The sequence below is a fragment of the Lutra lutra genome, chromosome 10 (genome assembly GCF_902655055.1).
Source record: "Lutra lutra chromosome 10, mLutLut1.2, whole genome shotgun sequence".
Classification (NCBI taxonomy): domain Eukaryota; kingdom Metazoa; phylum Chordata; class Mammalia; order Carnivora; family Mustelidae; genus Lutra; species Lutra lutra.
Window position 1 is genome coordinate 103,788,916 of NC_062287.1, and position 20,860 is coordinate 103,809,775.

The following is a 20,860-nucleotide window of genomic DNA, read 5'->3' on the forward strand; positions in this document are numbered from 1 at the left end:
GTGTAACAAAGTCTCGATAAACCACCAAAAGGATAGGATTGGGATAGACCCAGGGAGATTCAGGGACAGTTGTGCTCCACACCCCTTCCCATTCCTTGCCCTCTGTTTGTCTTCCATATGGCTATTCTAGAGTTATATCCTCTTACACTAAACTGGTAATCCAGTAAGTGAAATGTTTCTCTGAGTTGTGTGAGCCACTCTGGCAAATTAATTGAGCCAAGGAGGGGGTCTTGAGAACTTCCATCTGTAGCCACTGAGCCCTTAACCTGTGTGGTGTTTGATGCTATCTCCAGGTAGATAGATAGTGTGAGGATTGAGTTAATGGCTTGGTGGTGTTGAAAAAACTCACATCATAGAAATTGAATAAAGATTTTATTTTGAAGCTAGTTACTCACATAGCTCCTGAGACTTAATTGTGGGGGCTTGTCTGCAGGCTATAACGAGGATAATCATGTGATGCAACACTAGTGTCTACCATGAAAGAGTCTGAACACCACCATTACTCGGTGAACTCCCATTGACAATTAAGGAGGACAAGAAGGAGTTGTCTCCTTTACTTCACCATGACCCCGAATCACAGTTCTGTCTAGCTTCTTGGGAAATGTCTGTTTGGCAGTCTAGGCAATGGTAATTTACACATTTACACTTTGCCTAATGGCAAATGAAGAGACCCCCATTGAACACATATATTCAATAACAAGAAAACAAAGATATATATTTTCAGTGTTCATTATATAAAAGCCTACATTTCAGAGAATTCAAAATTTGCTTTCTTGAGTTGAGTTTCTTTGCTTGGTTTTTATATAGCATCATAAAACCAAATTCCTGATGAATATTTCTCCTAAGAGGTCAATAGTTCTTCGTATCCAGGGTCAGAAGATGCCTTTAAGGGTTTTGCCAAGGGCTTATTCTTGTAACTCTGAGGCAAGAAAAGCACACTCTAAAAGAAACAAAATATGTTAGTTCTTTATATTAGTTCTTCAGACTTCACTCAGGTTCAGCTTCATATATATACATACACATATAATAGATATATATTATATATATATATACTTATATCTACATTTATATCTAGATATAAATATCAATGTCACTTCCTCCATCTTTGTGTGTGTGTGTGTGTGTGTGTATGTGTATACATATATATTACAAGATGAATATAGTATGTCATTAAGTTCTTTAAATAAGTGTGGCTCAAAAAAATAAATAAATAAATAAATAAGTGTGGCTCAATAGTCATTCTGCTTTCTGTAATACAATCTGGATAAATTAATGCTTTTTATTTCAGTGAAATGAAGCCACAAGTCCATGGTGGTGGTAGAGTGCTATCCCATGGAATTTGAAACAACTATTTTTTTAAAAGTATCTTTTAAGGGAAAAAAGAATTTTAACATCACAGGAAGGGGACAACCCATGGAATGGGAGAAGATATTTGCAAATGACAGTACAGACAAAGGGCTGATATCCAAGATCTATAAAGAACTCCTCAAACTCAACACACACAAAACAGATAATCACGTCAAAAAATGGGCAGAAGACATGAACAGACACTTCTCCAAAGAAGACATACAAATGGCGAACAGACACATGAAAAAATGTTCATCATCATTAGCCATCAGGGTAAGTCAAGTCAAAACCACATTGAGATACCACCTACACCAGTTAGAATGGCCAAAATTAACAAGACAGGAAACAACAAGTGTTGGAGAGGATGTGGAGAAAGGGGAACCCTCTTACACTGTTGGTGGGGATGCAAGTTGGTGCAGCCACTTTGGAAAACAGTGTGGAGATTCCTTAAGAAATTTAAAATAGAGCTACCTTATGACTCTGCAATTGCACTACTGGGTATTTACCCCAAAGATACAGATGTAGTGAAAAGAAGGGCCATCTGTACCCCAATGTTTATAGCAGCAATGGCCACGGTCACCAAACTGAGGAAAGAACCAAGATGCCCTTCAATGGACAAATTAATAAAGAAGATATGGTCCATATATACAATGGAGTATTATGCCTCCATCCGAAAGGATGAATACCCAACTTTTGTATCAACATGGATGGGACTGGAAGAGATTATGCTGAGTGAAATAGGTCAAGCAGAGAGAATCAATTATCATATGGTTTCACTTATTTGTGGAGCATAAGGAATAACATGGAGGACACTGGGAGATGGAGAGGAGAGCTGAATTGGGGAAAATTGGAGGGGGAGACAAACCATGAGAGACTGTGGACTCTAAGAAACAAACTGAGGGTTTTGGAGGGGAGGAGGTTGGGGGGTTGGGTGAGCCTGGTGGTGGGTATTAAGGAGGGCATGTATTGCATGGAGCACTGGGTATGGTGCATAAAGAATGAATTCTGGAACACTGAAAAGAAAATTAAATTAAATTTTTAAAAAAAATCACAGGAAGGGAAACCAGAGCATAAGGACGTGTAGCAAATCCAGTCATGTATGCAAATGCCCTTGATAAAGTCAAGGCTGTTAGAGAGACAAGGTCTGTGGTAGAAAGTGTTCCTGTCTGATAAAGACACAAACCAGGTTCTGGGGACCTGAGCACAAACTCATACATAATGCTGAGCAAGTCGTTTAATTTCCAGGTTTCTGCATCTATAAAACAGAAAGCTTGAACCAGTCAATTTTTCAGGTTCAACCATACCATTTGGTTCACCCTTAGCCAGTCAGTTACTCAATTGCCATCTGCATTACTCCTCAGTCTTCCACCCCCATCAAGCCATCTCTCATGTGTATCTTGTAACCGGCAACTGTTGACCCTTCTGCCACTCTTGCTGACATTGCTCAACACAACCCAGAACTGGAGATACACCTGGCAGGACTCAGGGAGGCTGGCCAGCACACTCACCCCAGTGAAGTTGGAGTGAGCCTTTTTCCACCAAACCACAGCAGCGAGCACGGCCAGGCAGAACTCCAGCGCCGTGCAAATTAGCATCACAGACAGAGTTCCCTGAAATTCAGGAAATACAAGGTTGGTGGTGCTTAAGTCAACTGACACCTTCATGCCTTGTTCAGTGTTGACCATAGAGGTGAAGACTGCCTCAACCCTCAGAAGATGAAGGCAAAACATCTTCAGCAAGAGAACAATGCTCCTTCTTAGCCTAGTGATTGGCTTTCATTTAATCCCTTCACTTATTTATTCCCTTGAGAGGCAGATGAGCAGGACTACATCAGCTACACATAACCCACTTTGTGCATTGTTTCTTATCCCACTGAGACACAGTGTGTGAACCTGAAGTCTCCACATTTATCAAATGTGCACAGTGATATTTCCTTCTCAGAGATACCTGAGAACAATGAGGCTTTGACCTCATTGGTGCAAACCCTTTGTAAAATTCAACATTTTGAATGGGCTGGATGGGCTTCCTTAGCCTTTCTTAATGTTGGTAAGAGAAAGAAAAACCAAGGCAATAAACATAGCATAAACAGAGCAGCCTCCATTGCTAACAACCTACACCAACTCAAAAAAGATACTATGCCAAGAGACTAGGTTCTACCATTTCTGTCCTGAGGCACCCTTCATGCAGACCTGGCAACCTGATAGCACAGGAGAGAAAATGTGATTGCATATACCTCTAGCTTATTTATGTACAGTTCAAGAGGAAGTACAACTTGTTTACATTAATTAGAAACTGTCCCAGCAAGCAGGTGCAGTATAATCCCTTTATTTATAAAGCAAAATTATCCCTCATGAATTCATATTTTATCCATTCCACAAATCCCTCCCAAACTTCTCTCCAGAATTTTTCCCAAAGTGGGGCTGCCTACTCCATGTGTTGCTTTATGCCAATTGCTATCAACCTCATTTGCATGTACCTTTTCTCATTGTAATATCATGAACCTGGAGAGAAGCACCTGGGGCCAGGTCCACAAGGAGTGGTGCGCAATTGTGTGCTTGACCAGCTCTGTTAGCGTCTGGCCATCCTCCAACTGTGTCTTGATGTAACTCACTTTTGTGATTGTGGGACAACAGATAGGCAGCAACCTCTTTACTCCTATGTTGCCTGGGTCTTTCTCAGTGTTTTCTGACCATACACATACTCTTTAATGCTCCAACTGAAGACATTATTTCTATTAGCCAAACTTAATTCTTTTCTTTTTTCCAATAATGACAATCATAGTCAGTTCCCGTTCTCTACCTTCCTACATCCTTATTTCCCAATTTAATAAATCCCACCCCTATAAGTTATCACAAACAACAGTGATATATTCTCCCCTGATCAGTCCTGTTCATCACTGTGGTCCCCAGAAGGAGGGAAGCCTCATCTCTGAAGCCACATTTCCTACTCTTTGCTTTCCAGTGCTGGGCTGAGTTAGCTCAGCACTGAGTTCACTCAGACTGAGTTAAAGCCCAGCACACAACTTTCCATGCTTTTTGACCACTTAGGTCTTCCTGGTGTCTTTGCCTTTCTTAATTCACCATTCTATGTGCCAAGATTTTTGGTTGGACAAACTCCTATTTTATACCTCTAACAACAGAATTACTTTGATTATTAAGAAACTCTATCAACAGTAAGTTTTCATTCTTCATCATCAACTTGATTTGACATCTACTCTTCCATTCCCTATCACTGGTATGTAACCCTAGAGCCTAACCCCTTTATCTCAGCCAAGCGGTCCCCTCCCATTCACATAGCCCCAGTCTTTCCCCAGATGCCCAAACCAGAAAGAATTAGATCCTTACAAGAAGGGATAACAAAAATCAAGGATTTCAGAAATCTCATAAGATTGGGAAACCAGTCTAAAAATACTTACAGCCAGAGTAGTTTTGGCCATGAAACATTCATTCTTAATATATGGGTGCATATAATGGTAAAAGTAATCCCCTATAGGTGCTTTGTTCTCTTTGTTCAATTCGCACTTCCAAAAGGCAGGATCCAAAGCAGCCAGGTTGACCGAGATGAGAATAAAACCCATAAGAGCAAACAGAGAACCCAGAATGTTTGCAGCCACGCTGCTCTGAGCCTGAAAGACAAAGGCTGAGTGAGAATCACCGTCAATGACCAACACGTGCCTCTTATCCCTCTTTGCCAATGCACTGCAAAATTTCTTTTTTTATTTTTGTCCCTCGGGGGATCTAGCATCGGTAGACTTAAACCAGGAGGCATCTTCCCTAGTACTCAGCAACATCTCTGAATCTAGCAGGTAAATCTTGGCTAAGTGAATGAATGTATGAAATGTTTCTCCCTAGGCAGGACTTGAGTAGGTGGCGGAGAATATTGCTCTTCTAAATTCTTTATTTGGGACCGAAAGCAGGGCTCCATGGGGCCGTGCCTGCAGAATCCCCAAAAGAGTACGACCAAAGGCAGATATGATTTCTCTCTCCCCCGACTCATTCAGAAACCCCTCAAGGAAGCCGTCAACCACACAAAAGAGGCAGACGAAGCAAGCTATTCTTCCTAGCATATGACTCTCTTAAATGCACACATATTCCCAAAGATGAGTGTGGGAACATAGTCCTCAGGCTTAGGTGAGTCCTGGAGTGGACAGGCTCTGGTGGTCACAGGCAGGGCTCCATATGAATGAGTGTAGCTGGACTTCTAGCCCCGGTCCAAGGGTGGTATAACACGTTAGCAGCAATGTGCGGTGAAGGATCAGACTGGATGTCAGGAAACTGAGGTCCCTGTGGTAGCTTTACCTGAGACCCTCTCCATTTTATGGAGTGCTCAGTTCCCTAATTTCACTTCCCTCTCTGGTTTCATTTCTACATTTATAAGGTGAGTGAGGGGAATAAATAAAATGATCTCAGAAATATGTTCCCTCTACCCCAATTCACAGAAGGGGGAATTGATCTAGGATTATGCTGAAATCTCTATTTATGGGTAAGTGTAGTCCAGGGCACACCCAGTAACCACAAATTAGAATATTACATAATCCCATCCAGGGGCTCAGCAGTTGGAGCTTTGGGGCACAGAAGAGAAGAGGCGGGGTATTTTTCTCCTCCTAACCCCAAGTTTCCTAAAACAATGACTACAGTATATGCCCCTTGGCCTCCTGACAGCCAGCAACAGTCATGAATTCCAGAGGATATATTTCTTAGAATGATTTAGGTTTGCTCTGGGACAGCATTCTACCCCAGGCTCCAAAAGGGCTGGTATCATGTGTGACCACAGTAGAATTTACTACAGGACAGTTGACTCTGGTGGGCCTGAGCATATCCCAAACCCACACCCTATATCCTTGAGTTTGCTGCCCTATTCACTCTGGTCTTGTTCTTCTCTGAAGTAAGAACCCCATAAGCTTCCCCCCGCCAAATCTAGAAACATTATTCTTGAAATGTTGCTACCCAACATGGTTGTCACTAGCACCATGGACTCCTTGTATTTAAAGTAATCTTAAGTAAAATTTAAAATTTAAAATTCAGTTTCTTGATTTCACTAGCCACATTTCAAGCTATCAGTTGCAACGTGTGACCACCAGCCTGGGCAATAAGACTACCCTCCTCTCTATCGTCACTGGAAGTTCTACTGGACAGCACAGATCCAGCAGTTTGGAGGATAAGTGAGGGTTCCAAGTGATCACTCTCTAAATTCTGATGGAAAAAAAAGAGATAGATTGACATGCCCTTGAGCATTCTCTCTAATTTCCTGCCATCTTCAGGAAATGTTTGTAGGCAGAGTTTCCAAATTGAATTTCTGTGCAACTGTGTTATATGTCATTCTCACCCATGACCCCCAACATCAGACTATTTGAGGGGTCTAGGATTGAGTGAAGACTTGGTGAACATTTACAGATTAGAAATCTTCTCCTTACAACGCAGCTTTCCTCTCCCTGCCACTCCCAGTTCTGGTTTCCCTGGAAGAGTTAAATGCAGGTAAAGTTGTCTTCTTAGCCAATACCAATGACTAATGACAACTTTTAGGACCTGAGAGTTCATACTCAAATCCAAGAAAAGTAATAATTTTTAGATTAGATAGATAAAAGAATGAGAGATAAGTCCTAACATGAATAACATTTTGACTGGGTGTTCTCAAGGGTTTGGACAGATGGGCTTACACAGTGAATCGACAACAAATAGACCTCTTTATAATGCTGTCATCTTTGTCATTGAAGATTTAAAATTGAAGTCCAGTTACCATGAAAAGGACATTATAAAGAGACAGACTTTTTCTAGAATAGATTCCTGGGAGCTGATCTAGGGGATAATACAACACCCTGAATGAAGAGTGTGATTAAGGGCACAGTGGTTGGAGGAGTGTGCACTGGACAGGAATATCAATGAGCCAAGTTCAGTTCCTGACTATGCCACTGCCTGCTCTGAAACTCAGTTTCCAACTCTGCAAGGTAAAGAGATTGATCTTGAAGAGTTCTCCTTCAATTTCATTTCAATCCATGAGTTGTGGGTTTTGCTTCTCATACTCACCAAAGGCTTAGTTGACTTTTTCTCCATGATGATTGATAGAATTCCAGAAATGACAAACTGTTCAGAAAGGAGAGACAATGGTGAGGTCAGTTTCTATGTACAGGTGAAGCTACAATGTCATTAACATGGTATTTATGGAAAACTCTTATGGAAACAGTCTTAGGAAACCATTGACCAACAATGTAAGGCCCAATTAATTACAGAGATGTGACTCTTTTTCCCACAAAGTATTCAGAAAAGCATGAACAAAGGCAGATACAAGTAAGAATATATCCCAGTAACCAAAATGAGGGCGTTATGAACCCGGAAAGGGGGTGTTTTTTTTAATGACAGAAGGAAGTTTTGGAGTTAGACATTATGTAGAGAAAAATATGAAAGCAATGTTACAGAAAAAGAAAAGAATGAGGACAGTTAACAGATATGGGAGGACAGAGACACACATGTTAAGTTGGTGGCTCCCCAGTTTAGGTGGAGTGGTGGCTGAGATCAGAGAGAAGACAAAGCTGGACACAGTGAATCATTAAGGCTGTGTTCTGAAAGTCAAAGATACTATTTTACAATATTCATGACCTAATTGATTTGGGGCAGTGAAGTAATAGAAAATCCTTTAACAATGGCAAAACAGGGAGAAAAGAAAAGTTGTAGATCCCACAGCCCCAGCATTAAGTACTTCAGATCTGCCTAAATAAAGCCTGGGTCTTCAAAATTGAATGAGGTGCCTCTACCAACACGGGCTGTGCTTCATGACTTGCTCTCGAAGAGTAGAGTATGGAAAGAGGAGGGAAGAGGTAACTCCACAGCAGAAGAACCTGCCAACTCCACCTCAGCCTCAGGGTTAAGGTTAATGTGGTCAGTGACAAATCATGTTGATAGCATCATGTCCTCAATAGAACACCTCACCTCTGTCCCTTCCACCTGGAAATCCATCACAATTAGTCTGAATATGAGAAAAAAGTATCAGGTGAACCTCAATTTAGGAACATGCTAAAATTAAAAAAATTCCTGGCCCTTGCTACTCAAGACCACCAACATCCCCAAGGAGAAGTCTGAGAAAGTATAGAGGAGCTGAAGGAGACGCAATGATTAATGTAATGTAGTATCTTTGATGGGACCTTGGAACAGATAACAGGACAAACTTGTGAAATCCTCAAGGATTTCTTCCCCCTTCTCCCTCTGCCCCAACTTCCCTCCATCCTCCTAAGGATCTCTACTTACACACAAGGCTCCTATGAATGGGTAAGCAGCCTTCAACAGGGCGGAAAGCGTCGGGGCAAATTGTGGAGAAGAGGGAACAGATACCAAAATAATTCCCAAACTCAACACCATCACCCCACACAGGATCTGGATGGTCTGTTGGAAGAAGAAGGGAGATGGAGAATTAACATCAGCATTTGGAAAGGCAAGATGTCTTTCTCTCTCCCACGGTGCTCGTGCATTATCACTCTCTGCAGGACTCCAGCAAGGAAGGATACAGACTTTGAAAAGCTCCGGAGTGAGAACTCTGCAAATATATTTTGGAAGAGATGTTGCTGTGCTGCAGACAACTACTGTCTCAGGACACCTGGCAAGTGTTCAGCAAGTCTTCAGGCATCTCTGGCTCTCTGCCCTTGCTGCTCACGTGGCGCCAGCTCCCAGCTCCCTGCAACACTGTTTCCTGGCTCTCTGAATCTGTTGCTAATAACTCTCCTTCTACCTCTTATGGGAACAGGGGATATCTGAAACCCCTCACGCTGTCTTAGCCCTGGTGGTGTGGATGTGCCTCCTTACATCCCCCAGACCCCACTGGACACAACAGAGAGCCTGGCCCTCTGGCCAGTTCTGAGTTCTGTGACCCCTCCAGTCCATGTCTCTGCAGCTGAGGATCTTGGCTTCCAAGTGACCAAGTTTTCCTCCTTTAAGTCCACCTCAGACACTTATGGCTCTGCTAACATTTACCAAGCCAAAGTTTTCCAAACATTATGTCCCACAAGCCTCATAGTAATCCACGGGATCGTATATTAGAGGCAAGGCAATCACTCCCACTGGGTTATGCAAACTTAGATCATATAAATGCAGAGATGATTCCAGGACGCAGAACTCTTTAGTTCCCTCCCCAGTCCTAGATATAGCCCTCCCTACCCTCCTTCCTTTGCTTCACAGAGCTTCTTCTTCTTCTTCTTTTAATATTTTATTTATTTATTTGACAGAGAGAGAGCAAGCACAAGCAAGGGGAGCAGTAGGCAGAGGGAGAGAAAGGAGCAGGCTCCTTGCCAAGCAGAGAACCCAATGTAGGGCCAGGACCCTGGGATCATGACCTGAGCTGAAAGCAGACACTTAACCAACTGAGCCACCCAGGCGTCCCCACAGAGCTTCTTTAATAAATCAAGCACAAGAGGAGAGAAGCCAGCAAAGGGCAAATATCTCTGTTCTCAAAAGGGAAGGAGAAAAAAGGGGAAGGAGGTTTATTTGTCCTATAATTTGTGGTGAGGGAAAAATTCCCTTAAAAAATCATATTATTAAGCATGCAGTTGGTAAACACAGAAAAAAAATGTACCTAAAATATGTAATTATTTACCATTACTTTATTATTATTATTAACACATATTATTTGCCCCATTACTTTTGTAACAAAAATAGATATACAGCTTTTTGTATGCCAATTATTCCTCATAAAGTGTTTTTTTTTAAAGAAAATGTTGAGAAGTGTGCTATTGCAAAAATACAGAAACATCAACAAAAAGTGAGTTGATCAGATTCAGAATAGGAGAAATACAATTTTCATATCATCTTATGTCTGGGGAAGGTTCAGATGGCCCTCCAGGAGGCTTCCATTGGTCTGCCCATCAACCTGGAATTCCTCAGGCAAAGTTTAAGAGCCTCTGTGCTCACTGTGTAGTCCCAAGACTTTCCTGCACCCCCTCCCCATTCCAGTCCAGCAAATTCTTAATTGGACTTACCCCAAGAATTTTGACATCTGCCTTTAGATGTTTCTCTAGGCTGTCTTGCCTCTGGTTGGTGGGTTTGGGATCCTCCGTTTTGGGAAAGTTGATGCCATTTGGTGTCAGAACTATGATGGTCTGATTGGCCATGGGTTGTGATATGATGGTGCCACTAGCACTGGAAAAGAAAATAAATTCAGCTTTTAAAAAGTATAGAGCTCTCAAGTCTCCTCAAACTGGGAGCCAGTATTTTCCCTTTAGTCCTGACTTGATCTATCCTTGGGAAGGAAACGGACAGCATAGAGAGCTATGAAAAGCACGAAAATTTGGTACCATGAATATTTTTTTTAAGATTTTATTTATTTATTTGAGAGAGAGAGAGGGACATCACAAGTAGGCAGAGCATCAGGCAGAGAGTGAGGGGGAAGCAGGCTCCCCGCTGAGCAGAAAGCCCAATGTGGGGCTTGATCCCAGGACCCTGAGATCATGACCTGAGCCAAAGGCAGAGGCTTTAACCCACTGAGCCACCCAGGGGCCCCACCATGAATATTTTTTTGTACTGTGTTTGGCCCAGTCTATTCATTAGAGATAAGAGACATATCACAGGGAAGCAGAAGCACCAATCGTGAGAGGTCTCAATGTCCAGAGGCAAATGGTCACAAAAAACTTACAATATGTAGAAATCTCTCTTTCTTCTGGTTTTACCTGCAACAACTGAATTGCCAAATATTCCATGGATTTCACCCCCAAACTTCCCTACCAGTCATGAGACGCAGTAAGGGTTCTCTTTGTCAACGTTTTTCTATTCGGGTTCTGCACATCTCACACTAACTGTTCATTTTCTCATCCAATAAATAATACTTACTAGGACTGATCCTAGGTATTTTTTATTGTATTCTACTGAACATTATCCTGTAGTGCCTTTTTTTCTTTTTTCTTTTTTTTTAAGTAAGCTCTACACCCTATCTGGGACTTTGACTCATGACACTGAGATCAGAAGTCATGTGTTCTACTGACTGAGCGAGCCAGGCCACCCCATCCTATAGCGCCTTTCATCTTTCAACAACTCTGTATGTTAGTTCTTTAGTTAGTAAAACCATGTCATAATTAGGGAAATGTGGAATCCAAAAGTTTATTATGAATGGAAATAATACCTGCTTTTCCTATGTGCCTATAAGAGTTAATGCTGAAGAAATATTTGCAGTTATAATGGTTACTCAGGTAGGTTCACACAACTGGGGAGATGTAAGAACTGGGACAGGGCCCCAGGTCTCTCTGAATCTGAAGCCTTTGTACAATTCATGAGAGCATGCGACTTCTTCGTCATCCCACCTTGCAGTAGTAGCCTCTGCCTGAGTTGATTCAGGGTGGAGAAGCAGCAGCAGTCAGAAATATGGAAACAGGACCTGCAGTCATGAAACCCAGGTTCAAGTTCAGACCCTCGGTTTGCTGGCCTCAAGGACCAGTACCTGTGATATTAGCTCTATTAGCCGTCTTAGCGGCAAGCTCAGCTTGGTTCTCTGTTTGCAGCACCGTTCTCAGCCCAGGGACTGTCTGGTTTGCACAGGGCCCATAGAGGTAAGAACTATGCTCCCATGAATCACATGACCTCAGGGAAGGGGCCCAAGATCACACAGAAAACAGCAGAAAATGTTCAACACGCTACTCCTTCTCTCTGCTCATTCTGTTTCCAAAATACTCTCCTGCCTCTTAACTTCTTTCCAGGAGCTTCCAGTCAAATCTCCCACAGGGAGGCACAGCAGGGGAGTGGGAAGTTTAAACCAGTCTCTCAGCACTGCCTACCTGTGCCCGTGGACCAGCCTGCTGGTTCCAGCCGAGTGCTCACGAAGGTGGGTGACTCTGGGGAGGTGGTGACTCTGGGCTGTCACACAGTCCTGTAGAATTTTCTACTTGTCTTCATCTTTTGAAAGTCACCAGCCCTTCCTTAGTCCAGAGTTTTCAGCCACACAGGATGTGATACTTACAGATCGTAGATTTGTGAAATGTGTCTGCACTTCCTTTTTTTCCAAACTCCTAACATCTTCAGAAAAGTCACACGTAGAACCACCTAATGGCTGTGAGGACGTGGGATTCCTGGAGCTCTGTGTGGGTATTGTCAGCCCAATACTTACTAGCTCTGTCATTAGACAAGTCTGTGTTCTTCTCTGTGACTCCGTTTTTCAAATCTCTTAGATAGGGAAACAATATCAACATGGGAGATTTGTTATAAAGTTTAGAGAAAATGTTTACAGAAGGTCTCTCACTGCTTCCAAGGAGCGTTCGATAATATGTAACTAATAGTAGTAACATTGACTGAAATAGTGATATTGATAAATCATAATATTCAATAATATATAGCTAACCATAGTCTGACTACACTGCTTTCAAGGAGCACTCAATAATATAGAGCTAATAATAGTAATAATAGAATATAGAAAGATATTTTTTTGTTACTTATGTATGTGTTCCTTCTTCCAGTTCCCTGGGCTCTGGACAGGCTGAACCAGCCTCTCACCACCCACTACCTAGATACTGGCTGCTACAAAATTATCTTTCTTCTCTGGCTTCTCTCTCTAGCAATAGATCCCTGTCCCCCCAAAAAAGCTGGACACCTCTAGGAAGTGGTGAAACCAGATGGGGGTGCATAAACTTGGCAAACTCACACTTGGGGCAGTTTTGTGAAACAGAGAGGTCCAGTGCCCCCTCAGGCCCTCAGGTGGTGTTCTTTGGAAGCCGACTTTGATACGCCAGTGGAGGATACCGACGCCAAAGCCAGTCAAGGAAGCTAAACAGCCCCATCCCATAAGCTTCCTCCTTCCCTTGGGGGAGTGCCAGAAGGAACCTGGGAACACACCAGAACGATCACTCTCACCTCAGGGGGACGTGGGTTCTGCACGTTAACTCCATACTTCAAAGAAAAGAATTAAGAAACACCATTAAGGTTGGCTTAGTTCCCAGGACCAGATGGCACAGATTACTAAATGCAACTCTCTTTTCTTAAATTCTAGAGATGAGTAGAGAGAGGGAATGGACCCGCCCAGAAGTGGTAGAAGAGCCACAGAAGAACCTTTACCCTCTCGCTCCTGAGCTGCTGGTGTGCCTTCTCCTTTCCCAAGGTGTCTGCTGGAGTTTTCCCATCATGCCCTGTGCCCTTATCACCAACCCAGCATCCAGTAAAAGAGTGGGGTACGGCTCTACCCCAGGCTTTGACAAAGAAGGAGCCTAGCTCTGTAAGGGACAACCGCAACCTCTTTCCCTTCAGTGGAATGTGGTAATAACCAATCTACTGACCAAGCAAAGATTCCCTCACAGTCTGTCTTCCTCTCTTACTAGTATAACTTTAAATGATCTCAGAGGAGTTACAAGGATTGCATGAGATGACACTTCAAGGTGCTTGCTACGGAACTTTACAGACAAGTGGCCCAAAAGGAGTCTATCAACGGTCTTCCCTCAATACCCCCTCCCTCAAACTCCCAATTCCAATCTCCCTCCCTGCTTCTCTCTCCCGCTCTGCATCCTCCTCCTTCTTTTTCTTTTTTGGGGGGGCTTCAGTAATATCCAAACAAGAGGCTTCTCCCTCTATTCTCTCAAATTAGACCCGTCCCACCTTGACTATCTGTTGTTTCCAGAGTCTGAACTCTGTCAACTCAACCTGGAGGGAAAGGAATGAGAGAGTAGTTAACACCGTGGTTAATAATTCAGGTTTCTCTAAAGAAGCACTAATGAATTTCTGATTTGGGTAATTTTTTGTTGCAGAGCAAGGAGTCCTGTCCTGTGCATTGTAGGATGTTTAACAAGATCTCTGGCCCCTACTCACTAGATGCCAGGAACGCTGCCCACCACAGATGCGAGGTCACCAAATATTGACAAATGTCCCCCGATGGAGAGGGGACAAAATCTCCTCATTGAGAACTACTGATCTAGAAGAATAAAGTTTTTCTGTGACTTCTGCATAAAGGCAAACATGCAAGAAACAAATCATTATTGTTCTTTAGCTCATTAATTCTTTATTTTTTTATATTTTTTTTTATTTTAAAGATTTTTATTTATTTATTTGACACAGAGAGAGAGATCACAAGGAGGCAGAGAGGCAGGCAGGGGCGGGGGGTGGGGGGGAAGCAGGCTCTCCGCTGAGCAGAGAGCCCGATGTGGGGCACGATCCCAGGACCCTGAGATCATGACTTGAGCTGAAGGCAGAGGCTTAATCCACTGAGCCAGCCAGGTGCCCCTTTAGTTTTTATTTTTAATTGTGGTTAAAAAAACACATAAAATTTGTCACCTTAGTCATTTTTAAGTATACAGTTCTGTAGTGTTAAGTATGTTTGCATTTTTGTGCAACAGGTCTCTAGAACTTTTTCAGTTTTTTTTGTAAAACTGAAGCTTTATACCCATTGAATGACAATTCCCCATTTCCTCTCCCCTCAGCCCCTGGCAACCATCATTCTGGCTCTGTTACTATGAATGTGACTACTTTAGATACCTCACAACATAGCATCATATCTTGTTTGTCCTTTTCCGACTGGCTTATGTCACATAGCATGATGTTTTCAAGTTTCATCTGCATTGTAGCATGTGATAGGATCTCCTTGTTGAAGGCTGAATAATATTCCACTGTATGCATACGCCACTTGTGGTTAATTCATTCATCTGCCATTGATGTTGGGTTGTTTCTTTGCCTGTTGTGAATAATATTGTCATAAGTGTGAGTGTGAAACTCTCCTTTTCCTTCGGGTCAGTTCCTAAAGATTTATTTTGGTTTGGTTGAGCCATGCTTTCCTGTTTCTCTCCATGTCTTGGGATCTTTTGGTGAGATTTGGGCATTTGAAAACAAAACAAAACCAAAACCACCTCCTCCAGTCTTTCATACTGGCTTCATAAAGGGGAAGACTGTTGCCAATCAGCATGGCTAGAGATTCTGGGGACCTTTCCAACATTTTCTGGAGATGCATCTGCTCTGGGCAAGTGTGTGTAAACCTCCCAGTTAAAGAGGTCTGCCTGCTTCTTCTCTGAAACCTACACATTCCTCCTCTGCATCCGTCTGAGGTACCACAGTCACTCTGGAGTTGTGACAAGCCACAGTGCTTGCTATGTTCTTAGCAACCCCCCAATCTCACACCCAAACTCTGCCAGTTTGCCTCAGCACTCCAAATCCATGAGACAAAAACCAATCCTTCTGGTAGCCCCTCAAAAATCCAGAATGCTGGACACATGCCTCTGGGCTTCTATTCTTCTTTCCCTCCTGAGGAAAAAGCTGGAGTTGGGAGTTTCCTCCCCATTATATCACAATGTGCCAGGTGGGTAAAGAAAGTATCACATGTTTTCCCATCCATTTAGATGCATCTCTTCTTGGCTATGGGCTTGTCTAGTGTGCTGTGACTTCTTAACTGGTTTCCAGAGGGCTTGCAAGGCATTTTGGTCCATATGTTGTTAATTTGGTGTCTCCATGGGAGAATGGGGGTTTGGGGGCTTCCCATTCCACCATCTTGCTGATGTCACTCAAGTTAATTTCTTGTTATAAGATATTATTCTGTCTGCTGAGAGATGGAAAGTCTCCCTATTACCTGTGGCATAATCTGCAAAGCAGGTGTTTAATATAGTGATGGAGAGCTGGATTGGGGAGTAATTTTGGTTATCAAAATTTATTTTTTTATCATTCCATACCACTTATCAAAGCATTTTTAAAAATCATATCATACCATTTATCAAAACAGGTTATCCAAGGATCCACTTGTAATGTAAGAAGGCCCAAACTCTTTGGACCTAAAACAACCATTGGGTCTTCATTGTTTTAGCCAGGTCCCCCATCTGTGTCTCAGCTTTTGTCACTGACCCTCTGCCCCCTCTCTTCTCAGGACCATAGGAATCTTCTTAAAGTTGCCAAAGACATCTGTTATTCTCTTAATTATCATGACTACTCCTTCCATTCCGTATCCACCTTTGTTCCTAAACAATAGGAACACTTCTCTTTCTGAAGCACTTATCGTAACTTCTTTAGTGGGATCTGATTCTTTGTACTTTTGGAAAACAAAAGCTATAAACTAGTAGGCAGAATCTCCTTTTCCTTCCTCCATTTATACATGCCTGTACTTCCCCCCACCATTTCCTCACCCCCCAATTCATAGGTTATCTTAAGGTAAAAGCTAAGAAAGTCCTAAAATGCTTGGACTGAGAAAGGAAAAACAAAAATTATCTTGCAAGAAATTTTAGTCTTTCTCACAGTCTGTGGATAAAGTGCTGTTGGGCAACAGGAAGTCTGCAGCTGAAAACACAGCCTGACCACCTGCTCCGCCCTTCAAGATGTTTGGAGAAGGAAGGGCCAGAGCCCAGCACAGACTAGTTCATGGCATAGACCGAGATGCTCCTATGTGAGGAGTTTCTTCCCATAATGGAGAAGAAGCCTGCAGGGGGCAGCAAGAAAGGGGAAAACTGTTTCCAACTGAGAATTAAGTAGACTGAAGTGTACAGGATCTTTTTGATTTGAACAAACAGCCCCCGACGTGATCTCTGTGGGCATTAGGGTGTTTCTAAAGGGAAAAAACCTTGTTTGTTATAGCTAAGGAACAGCCTCAGGTCAATTGCTTTCCATTTGTGTCCCATATATACAGGAATCTATTGCATTTCTGTATGCTAATAATGAAGTAACAGAAAGAGAAATTAAGAAAACAATCCCATTGTTTAGAATTGCACCAAAAAAATAATAAAATACCTATACAGGTGAAAATCCTGTACTCTAAAAACTGTAAAACACTAGTGAAAGAATTGAAGATGGTGCAAACTAATGGAAAGATATTCCATGCTCATGGGTTGAGAGAAAAAATATTGTCAAAGTGTCCATACTACCCGAAGCAATAAACATATTTAATGCAGTCGCTATCAAAATACCAACAGCATGTTTCACAGAACTAGAACAAATAATTCTAAAATGTGTTTGGAACCACAAAAGACCCTGAATAGCCAAAGCAATCTTGAAGAAGAAGAACAAAGCCGGAAGTATCATAATTCCAGATTTCAAGATATATTTTAAAGTATTAATCAAAACAGAATGGTATGGGCACAAAAACGGAAGCATACATCAACAGAACAGAAAACATAGCCCAGAAATAAATCCATGCTTATATGGTCAATTAATCTTCAACAGAATATGCAATGGGAAAAAACTTCTTCCACAAATGGTGTTGGGAAAACTGGACAGCGACATGCAGAAGAGTGAAACTGGACCATTCTCTTACACCACACACAAAACCAAATTAAAAATGGATTAAAGGCCTAAATGTGAGACGTGAAGCCATGAAAATCCTAGAAGAGAACGTAGGCGGTGATTTCTCTGACATCAATTTTAACAGTATTTTTCTAGATAGGTCCCCAGAGGCAAGGGAAACAAAAGCAAAAATAAACTCTTGGAATGACATCAAAATAAAAAGTTTTTGCACAGCAAAAGAAATTGGCAACAAACCAAAAAGACAATCTACTGAATGGGAGAATATATTTGCCAATAAAAGGTTAGTATCCAACACATGTAAAGAACTTCTACAACTCAACACCAAAAAATCCCAAATAATCCAATTAAAAACTGAGCAGAAGACACAAACATACATTTCTCTAAAGAAGAGTTATAGATGGCCAGCAGACTCATGAAAAGACGCTCAACATCACTAATCATCTGGGAAATGTAATTCAAAACCACAATGAGCTATCACCTCATACCTGTCAGAATGACTAGAGTAAACACATAAGAAACAAGTGTTGGCTGGGATGTGGAGAAAAGGGAACCCTCATGCACAGTTGGTGGGAATGCACATTGGTGTAGTCACTATGGAAAACAGGATAGAGTTTCTTCAAAATATTAAAAATAGAAATACCATATGATCCAGTAATTCCACTACTGGGCACTCACCAAAGAAAACAAAAACAATAATTTGAAAAGATATATGCACCTGAATGTTTTTTGCAGCATTATTCACAATAGCCAAAATACAGAAGCAACCCAAGTGTCCATTGAGAGGTGAATGGATAAAGAAGGTATGGTGTGTGTATGTGTGTGTGTGTGTGTAAAGGAATATTACTTAGCCATAAAAAAGAATGAGATATTTGTGTCCTACATTTATTATTGGTATTTTGTTTTATGGCTTATATCTGAAAATGTTTTGAAAGATCGCTCTTCAAATTATTAATGTGGGCCAGCTAATAAAGAAATAGTAGTTTTATAGTCATGCCAAGGTTTCTGTCTCTCTGAATAAATCAGTATCTGCATTTAACATACCAGTGTGGGGGAAACCTTGCTTTATCTGAAATATACAGATGGTTTAAACTGTCTATGTCAAACTAACACAAGATATAGGCTAATTTTCTCATAAAATAATAAACATTGGGACATAATTAGGATTGATGTATTTGAGAGCTTCTTACCGTTTTATCTTCCCAAGAAAGATAAACATTTAGAGCTTGATCCCAGAGTTTCTGTGGAACTACATGCTGGATTATTATATGAACAAATTTGGTGATATAATTATGCTAGTAAGTTATATAGGAGAATGCTATTCTTAGGAGATAGGTCCTGGGTATTTAGGGACCAAGTATCATGATGTCAAGCACTTGCTTTCAAATGATTCGGCACTCTATGCAGGTATGCATGTATCTGTAAAGTGGTTTTCACCCCATTTCAACGTGTGTGTGGGAGAGGGTTCCCACACCACCAGGTAATTCTTGCACACCAGCAGGTGTCCTTCAATTCAACTCAATTCTAATGCTATCTACTCAGATACAGCAACAGATTCCATAGGTTATGGGCTCAGTCCCACAAAACCAATCCCTACCACAACGTACAACTTCAGATGCCAGCCATAATTCCAGGTTGTTACTTGTGCTACTGACCCACTACCTACGGATTTGGAGATTTGATCAACCGCCTTGGGTTTGATTAATTAAACTCAGAAGTATTTTATAAGGTGACTCAGGATAATGCGGGGATTGGGACACTGACTCCTGCACAGTTGAAAATTGATGTATAATTTTTACCTCTGCAAAAACTTAACTAATAATTGCCTACTGTGTGCCAGAAGCCTTACCAATAATGAAAATGGTGGATTAACACATATTTGTATGTGTATATTCTTACAATAAATAAATAGAGAAAAGAAAATGTTATTAAGAAAACCATAAGGAAGGGAAAACACATTTACAGTGTGTATTGTAAAAAGAAAAAAATTCCATGCATGGGGTACTGGGGTGGCTCAGTTGGTTAAGCATCCAACTCTTGGTTTCAGCTTAGGTCATGATCTCAGGATTGTGCGATTGACCCCACATTGGGCTCTATGCTCAGCATGAGTCTGCTTGTCCCTCTGTCTCTTCCCCCACGCCTGCTTGCACTCTCTTTCTCTCAAATAAAAAAATAAAAAAATTTTAAAGAGCCATGTATAAGTAGACCCACACAGTTCAAGCCTGCATTGCCCAAGGGACAACTGTTTTTACTAGATTTTTTTAAGATTATTTATTTATTTATTTGATAGACAGAGATCACAAGTAGGCAGAGAGGCAGACATAGAGAGAGAGGAAGGAAGCAGGCTCCCCGCTGCGTGATGCGGGGGGGGGGGGGGAGGGGGGGGGGCTCCATCCCAGGATGCTGGGATCATGACCTGAGACGAAGGTAGAGGCCTTAACCCACTGAGCCACCCAGGCGCCCCTGTTCTTACTAGATTACTGATTTATCACAAAAGGACATGACTCAGGAATAGGCAAATGGAAAAAACACATAGGGCAGGGTGAAGGGAAAGGGCTCGGGGCTTCCCTGTCTTCTCTGAGCATGCCACTTTCCCCAAACCTCCACATTCACCAACCAGGAAGCTATCCTAATCCTTTCCTTTTTTTATTTTTTATTTTTATGGAGTCCTTATTATTCAGACATGATTGATTGGCCACTATTAATTGATTCAACCTCCAGCTCCTCTCCTCTTCCTGGAGGTCAGAAGGGTAGACTAAAAGTTCCAACCTTCTAATCATGTGGTTATTTCCTCTGGTAATCAGCTCCCTTCCTTAGGTCTTCCTAAGTTCCCTAAGTTCCTAAGTTCCCTAAGAACTTCCAAGTCATCTCATTAATATAAACCCAGTTGGTGGAAAGTGGCTTGTTACAAATCACAAGACACCCATTTCACCTTTACCTCTCTGAAGGGATTTTAGGAACCAAGGACAAGACACCAAACATTATGACAAAACATGCTCCCATTGATCTTATTACTCAGGAAGTTCCTAGGGTTTTGGGAAAAGTGATTTAAGAACTGTGAATGAATGAATATATATATATATATATATATATATATATGGAATATATTTTGGTTATCTGAGTGACCAAATAATGTATTTCTACAAATTACAGTCTGTGTGCTCCTGCCTAGTCAATAATATAAAATATTATCTATAGTAGACAGATAATGCCCATCTAGTAAACAGTGCCAGGGACAAATATGTTGTCCAACAGAGTGGGTTTATTGACTCATTGCCACAAGTGTAGCACACACATAAGAACTAGGAGACGCCTAATCAGAGGAAAAAACGGGATTATTTTAGGATTTGGGGAAA

At 41.7% G+C, this 20,860-nt stretch overlaps 1 protein-coding gene across 3 annotated transcripts; it reads right to left on the reverse strand.

Moving 5' to 3' along the window:
* Positions 1-407: 407 nt before the first annotated feature.
* On the reverse strand, positions 408-12,276 carry LOC125079087 (membrane-spanning 4-domains subfamily A member 6A-like). 3 transcript variants are annotated; one of them, XM_047692451.1, is made up of 8 exons: positions 12,092-12,276; positions 11,621-11,694; positions 10,307-10,466; positions 8,586-8,720; positions 7,371-7,427; positions 4,763-4,972; positions 2,856-2,957; positions 408-940 (listed from the first exon to the last, which is right to left on the reverse strand). In XM_047692451.1, exons 3-8 carry the CDS (start codon positions 10,436-10,438, stop codon positions 842-844), a joined length of 735 nt encoding a protein of 244 aa, XP_047548407.1. In that variant the 5' UTR covers positions 10,439-10,466; positions 11,621-11,694; positions 12,092-12,276; the 3' UTR covers positions 408-841. The 3 variants fall into 3 exon arrangements, with proteins under 3 accessions (XP_047548407.1, XP_047548408.1, XP_047548409.1); XM_047692452.1 differs by lacking the exon at positions 11,621-11,694; XM_047692453.1 differs by lacking the exons at positions 11,621-11,694; positions 12,092-12,276 and adding an exon at positions 11,049-11,149.
* Positions 12,277-20,860: the final 8,584 nt, after the last annotated feature.

Bases quoted from the DNA above. Each gene is read 5' to 3' on its own strand.
- LOC125079087 (XM_047692452.1), bottom strand. From the start codon at position 10,438: ATGGCCAATCAGACCATCATAGTTCTGACACCAAATGGCATCAACTTT. The intron at 7,428-8,585 runs GTAAGTAGAGAT...CTTTCTGAACAG, and splicing joins CATTCATAGGAGCCTTGTGT to TTTGTCATTTCTGGAATTCT. The intron at 2,958-4,762 runs GTAAGTATTTTT...CCTGAATTTCAG, and splicing joins TGGCCAAAACTACTCTGGCT to GGAACTCTGTCTGTGATGCT.